The sequence below is a fragment of the Silurus meridionalis genome, chromosome 23 (assembly GCF_014805685.1).
Source record: "Silurus meridionalis isolate SWU-2019-XX chromosome 23, ASM1480568v1, whole genome shotgun sequence".
Classification (NCBI taxonomy): Eukaryota; Metazoa; Chordata; class Actinopteri; order Siluriformes; family Siluridae; genus Silurus; species Silurus meridionalis.
In genome coordinates, this window is record NC_060906.1 from 288,756 (window position 1) to 294,949 (window position 6,194).

At 37.5% G+C, this 6,194-nt stretch overlaps 1 protein-coding gene across 1 annotated transcript; it reads right to left on the bottom strand.

The window, feature by feature from the left end:
* Positions 1 to 4,261: 4,261 nt before the first annotated feature.
* On the bottom strand, positions 4,262 to 5,040 carry LOC124376830 (uro-adherence factor A-like). The gene is made up of 2 exons (XM_046836121.1): positions 5,002 to 5,040; positions 4,262 to 4,894 (listed from the first exon to the last, which is right to left on the bottom strand). Exons 1-2 carry the CDS (start codon positions 5,033 to 5,035, stop codon positions 4,335 to 4,337), a joined length of 594 nt encoding a protein of 197 aa, XP_046692077.1. The 5' UTR covers positions 5,036 to 5,040; the 3' UTR covers positions 4,262 to 4,334.
* Positions 5,041 to 6,194: the final 1,154 nt, after the last annotated feature.

The window sequence follows — 6,194 nt, forward strand, 5'->3', positions numbered from 1 at the left end:
CAATTTCAGAAGAAAAAATTGAACACCACTTACAGGCTTTTGCATCTAAACACTTCAAATGAAATTTTAGGTCTTCATGCCTGGGCTGAGGAAAAACAACTGGCCACATGCCTGTGTTCTAGATTAGGGCACTGTATAACAGTTGAAACCTGTTTATAGACATGGAATAAGCAGATTATAATAAGGACATAGACAAGCAAGACAAAGAAATCTATTATGATAAGGAGGAATCCTTATTTCCCAACACTAAATGCAAGTTCATTTATTGCTGTTTTGCTATTCAGGTGTTCCAATTATGCAGACTGCTTTTAAAAACATTTGTGAAAGAATGGGTTGCTCTCAGGAGCTCAGTGAATTCCAGCATGGTACCGTGACAGGATGCCACCTGTGCAATAAGTTCAGTCATGAAATTTCCTCACTACTAATTATTCCACAGTAAACTGTTAAGGTGTTATAACAAAGTGAAAGAGACTGGGAATGACAGCAACTCAGCCACAAAGTGATAGAACATGTAAAACCACAGAACGAGTCAGAGTATGCTGAGACACATAGTGCACAGAAGTCATCAACTTTCTGCAGGGTCAGTAGCTACAGTCCTCCAAACTTCATGTGGTCTTCAGATTAGCTCAAGAACAGTGCACAGAGAGCTTCATGGTTGAGCAGCTGCATCCAAGCCTTACATCAGCAAGTGCAATGCAAAGCATGGGATGCAGTGGTGTAAAGCATGCCTTGTTCTCTGGAGTGACTAATTACGCTTCACTCTCTGGTAATCCTATAGACAAACCTGGTTTGGGGGTGACCAGGGGAACGGTACTTGTCTGACTGCATTGTGCCTAGTGTAAAGTTTGGTAGAGGAAGTATTATTATGTGGGGTTGTGGCTCCAGTGAAAGGAACACTTAATGCTTCAGCATACCAAGACATTTTAGACAATTTCATGCTCCCTAGTTTGTCGGAACAGATTGGGGACGGCTCGTTCCTGCTCCAACATCACTTAGCACCAGTGCAGAAAGCAAGATCCATAAAGACATGTATGAGTGAGTTTAGTGTGAAAGAACTCGACTGTCCTGCACAAGAGTCCTGACTTCAACCCAATAGAACACATTTGAGATGAATGAGATCAGAGACTGTAATCCAGGCCTTCTCGTCCAACATCAAGGTCTGACCTTACCAATGCGCTTTTAGAGAAATTGTCAAATCCTCACGAACACACTCTTAAACCTTGTGAAAAGTCTTCCCACTAGAGCTGAAGCTGTTGTAGCTGCAAAGTTTGGGTCAACATAATTTTAAATCCTATAGATTAAGAATCGGATGTTACTCAAGTTCATTTGCATGTGAAGGCAGACGAGTGAATGCTTTTGAATATAGCGTATATAAACAGTTTGTAAAAATAAAATGTGTTTTAAAAAGTGTTCTAGGTAAAATGCCACATTTTAACCTGGATCTCAAATATATCAAAGGTTTGCACAATGAACATATTTAGATATTCATTTGTTCAATGAACTTAGTGTTTACTTCATTTAATTACTAGATTTTACAACTACATTACCCATAAGCCTTTGTCACTCTATCAATGGGACGGGAAAACATGGTGCTGTAATTTGTAGTTCATTGAAGTGTATACTTGATACTTGTGCTGTAGTGTTACGGTTAGGATCTCAGTAAATCGTGAATTTCTTGTACCATAGCAATACCTCATTGTTCAATGACAGTATTAGTGAAGTCATAATGACAGTAAAACAGTTTGCAACATGAAGCACCTTTTATTTTTGCCTAAATGTTAATCCAGCCACACCCCGTCAAAATAAACGTCCCACTTAATTGTCCAAATATAGTAATTACAGGCTCTACCGGCTTCAGGTGGGTTATAACAGTTCAGTTATATATTTATTTCTTCTCATTAAAAATACAATTTTACAGTTATAGATTTCTATCTGGAGCTAACCTAATGTAGATTAGATTATTGATTAGTGAATCTTTTTTTCTAAAACAATGGCCTATTGATTTATGGTATGAACAGCTGTATACAGTATGAGATATATATATATATATAGACAGCTGTATACAGTATGAGATATATATATATATATATATATATATATATATATATATATATATATATATATATATATATATATATATATATATATATATATATATATATATATATATATATATATATATATATATATATATATATATATATATATTGTATCAAATAAGGCAATCAGTTTTAGTAAAATATGTAAAATTTAATAACCATTCTTATTAATAAACATATTCTATTTTAGGCTAAATGAAAAGAAATATGTAAATGGGAAATATTTAACACTAAATATATTTTTATATAATTATATTTTGGTATTTATTCATGCATGGCATAAGAGACAGTTCATGTAAACTTACCCATAATAAAACTGCTCTGCAAAAATCATTAAAAACATGTCTTTGGGAAAACCATTACAACCACATGTTTGTAGCATGTCCTCTCCATGTTACACCACCTGGCTGTTACGCAGTTCAGAAAACATGCAAAGGGTGTATAAAATGACAACAAAAAAATACTAAAGGAGTGTATGCACTGTACAAAAACTTTAATGAATTACAGCAATAACAAAAAACAACAAGAACAACAATGACAAAATCCTTAAAATTGACATTCTGAAAGCTGGTTGGTGTTTGGAGACTTGGGCAAAAAATGCTGGAACTCGCTGGCAGGCTCCCAGGTGTCATCCCAAGTTTTGCCACTGCAAAGAATCATAAGTGCCAATGTTATTGGAACACAGAACAAAAATCATGATTATCAATCTCGAGTTCAATTATATTTTTTTATATTTGTTAAAGTAACACTCTTGGATTAGCTTAAAAGGGCTATGACTTGCAGAATACTGAATAAATGTAGAAATGTAGATTTCAGCATGTTTTCATGTTGCATTCTATGCAGATCTATAAGTTGTACAGACACAGGGATAAGGATAGTGACTGCATCTTGCTCCTATTTCTAATCATCATTGGTCTCATCATTGGTCTCCTGTTCTTCATATTTAATAATTGTGTATAATCCATTGTGTCCACTTCAATCAAAACATTTTGGGCTCTTGCTAATAACTACATATATTAATCCACACCAGGAGGTAGATCATTCTCCCATTTGTATCCAAAATAATTGAATAATATTTTAAGAATTTTCAGTCTCAGTCTTCGGGTATTAGTACAGACTACTGACCATCGCCCATGTCCTCGCAAAAACTTGCATCAGTATTCTATCTAAGTCAGAGAATAATTAGAAGTCAAGTCAAGATGCTTTTATTGAAGCTTTTATTCCTGCCATGATCAACTACACGACCAGGGAGCTTTCTCTTGCCACAGACATAAATAATAGGAACTTCCATGTTGCTTGCAAGACACCATTTTAACTTTGCCAACGTCATATTGGTCATGAAATACACTTAGCATTGCAATGGAGTTACATTTTTAATGAAACACGACTTACCACACAGTGCAAGGCAACCAGTGGACTTTCAATTCTGCTTTTCCCCACACACACACACACACACACACACACACACACACACACACACACGCACACACAGTAATAATTATTGAAGCTGTTTAAGCAGTCACTGGATAGAGCACTGGACATATAACATTGTTTTATTATCTTTAAACGCCAGAATCAGTCACTAAGACAAACAAGCAGCCTAATAAAAGACATTTTACCTCATTTATTCTATTTCCGGTTATTTTATCATATAGGAAGATCTTCTGCCTACTACATTTTTGGCAACCTTAATGATGAAAACACAAGGAACGTTTATAAAGCAATGATTGTCAAGTTTGCAGTTGAATTCAAGTTAATAGTTATCATTTCACTTGTGAGGTGATCTGTGGTCTTGTCCATTTGTGTCCAAATGACTATGCCCTTGCTTTTGTCAATCGAGCAAAACGTACTGGGCCGGGTTTTCCAAAGCCCTCTTAGCTTAAGTCAGTGATTGACAATAACCACAGCCCTTGGACATTAGACACGTAAACACAGCTGAATAACTAAAAAGAACAAAATACTTTTTATTGGCTACCAATAACCTGATGACCCGAATAAATCTCATTTGCATGAAGTCAGCTTTGTCTGAGAGCAAATTTATTAATAGTGTGGATTAAAGTACACCACTGCCAAAAAACGTACCTTTTCTTCCCTTCTTCACATATGGCCCTTCCTGACTCAAGGACTGGGAGCTGGAAGATGGAGCAGTTGGAGAACAAGACTGTGGAAGGGAGAGATCTGTTGTGATAAAAGATGGAGGAGAGACAGTGGTGGCAGAAGGTGGCAGTGAACTGATTAAGGTTTTTGTCCTTTTCCTCCTCTGTTGCAAAGACCTAGAACATGGCAGTGAAGGTGGAGGAGAAAAGAGTGTGAAGTTAGAACAGCTGAGGAAGTAGTAGAGGAGCTAGGAGAGAGTGAATTTGGAGAACATAGGGAAGAGAGAGAGACAAGGTTGAGTGTATATAGAGTCTCTGTCTTCTTTGTAAGGCTTTCCGGCTGCGCCACGGTGAGGCTCTCCGGCTGCTCCACGGTGAGGCTCTCCGGCATCTCCATGGTGAGGCTCTCCGGCTGCTCCACATTGAGGCTCACCGGCTGCTCCACCGTGAGGCTCTCCGACTGCTCCACCGTGAGGCTCTCCGACTGCTCCACCGTGAGGCTCTCCGACTGCTCCACCGTGAGGCTCTCCGACTGCTCCACCGTGAGGCTCTCTGACTGCTCCACCGTGAGGCTCTCCGACTGCTCCACCGTGAGGCTCTCCGACTCCAAAATGGAACTGTTGCACTGCTCCTGACTGGGGCTTTTGTGCTGCTTTGTTATCGGGATGTCATTGTCCAGCTGCTGTGCTGTAGAGGTTGCTTTAATACAAGTTTACATTAATTTCATATCTGTACATATTAACAAACAAAAAAAACATGCATTTTAAATACTAATTATTATTTCTGAACAAAAATCTTGCTCCTACCCTTAGTCAAGATAAATTCATATGCTGTCCTCATCTTATTTAAAAATTTCTTGTGACAGGAGTGGGGAGCAGATGGGTGATTATGTCTGCAACCCACCTATTTGAATTCTTTTTATCTTGTTTGCCAATAAATAAAATAGGCTTGTAACCCACTGCCTCAAGTTTCCGCACCTGAAATGAACAAAAGCAGTTAAGCATTACACATACACATTAGTTAAACCCACTGCATTATCAAGTGCATTCATTCTGTATAAAGCAATTTTATTTTAAGGTCATTCAATGGAGTGCAATGCAAAAAATAGGGGCCTTAATCAGTTTCAAAAAGTTTATTATTTAAGAAAAGAGAACATTTGACTTGAGAAAAATCTTTAACATTGCCAACATGACTGATTCATTATTTGACAGAGAACACAACTTATTGTTTCTCTATAACACAGCTTAAACATAAAGATAAGTTTTATTTCATACAAAGAAGACTAAGTTAAATGGGTTTATGAAGGCCACATCATACTGGTACTAGACTATAATAATCACTATATGACAAACATAGACACTTTAAATAACAAGTGAAAAACTAGCATTTTTACTTACCGCAATACGGGCAGAATCAATTATACGCCCAGCATTTCTGCTTTTCATGACAGATTGTCCATCCAGTGACACCACTTTGTCTTTTATTTTTTTGTTTAGTGGCCAGACTTTCAAAGCAGACATGATACGTTTTCCTGCTTGCCTGATTGGGAGTCTGGCAAGATGGGCAGGGCCTGAATTTTGGCCTAGTCATAATTTGACAAGAAATATACAGAAATATACCGAAAGATAGACAGATATAACATCTACAGATGTAAACAGTGAGAGAGAGAGAGAGAGAGAGAGAGAGAGAGAGAGAGAGAGAGAGAGAGAGAGAGAGAGAGAGCAGGTTAACAAGACAGACGTGGCTCTTAAAAGTGCCTTTTGCTATTGTGTGTGTGTGTGTGTGTGTGTGTGTGGTGAGGGGATTAAAATAAAAGAGGAATGTTCGAAGCTGGCAAATCTGAAGGACCTGATAAGAGAAAAAAAAAGATTTAGAATTCAGAATTGAACAGCTCACATTTTTACCAATTTTTCTTCATCAGTGTTGGCAGATGACCTACACCTAACCCTAGATGACCTACACCAGGGTCACCAACCTTTTGAAACTGAGAGCTGCTTCT

Coding starts and splice junctions, on each gene's coding strand:
- LOC124376830 (XM_046836121.1), bottom strand. CDS start 5,035: ATGAGGACAGCATATGAATTTATCTTGACTAAGG. Junction 4,895..5,001: donor TGAATTTATCTTGACTAAGG/GTAGGAGCAAGA, acceptor CTTGTATTAAAG/CAACCTCTACAGCACAGCAG.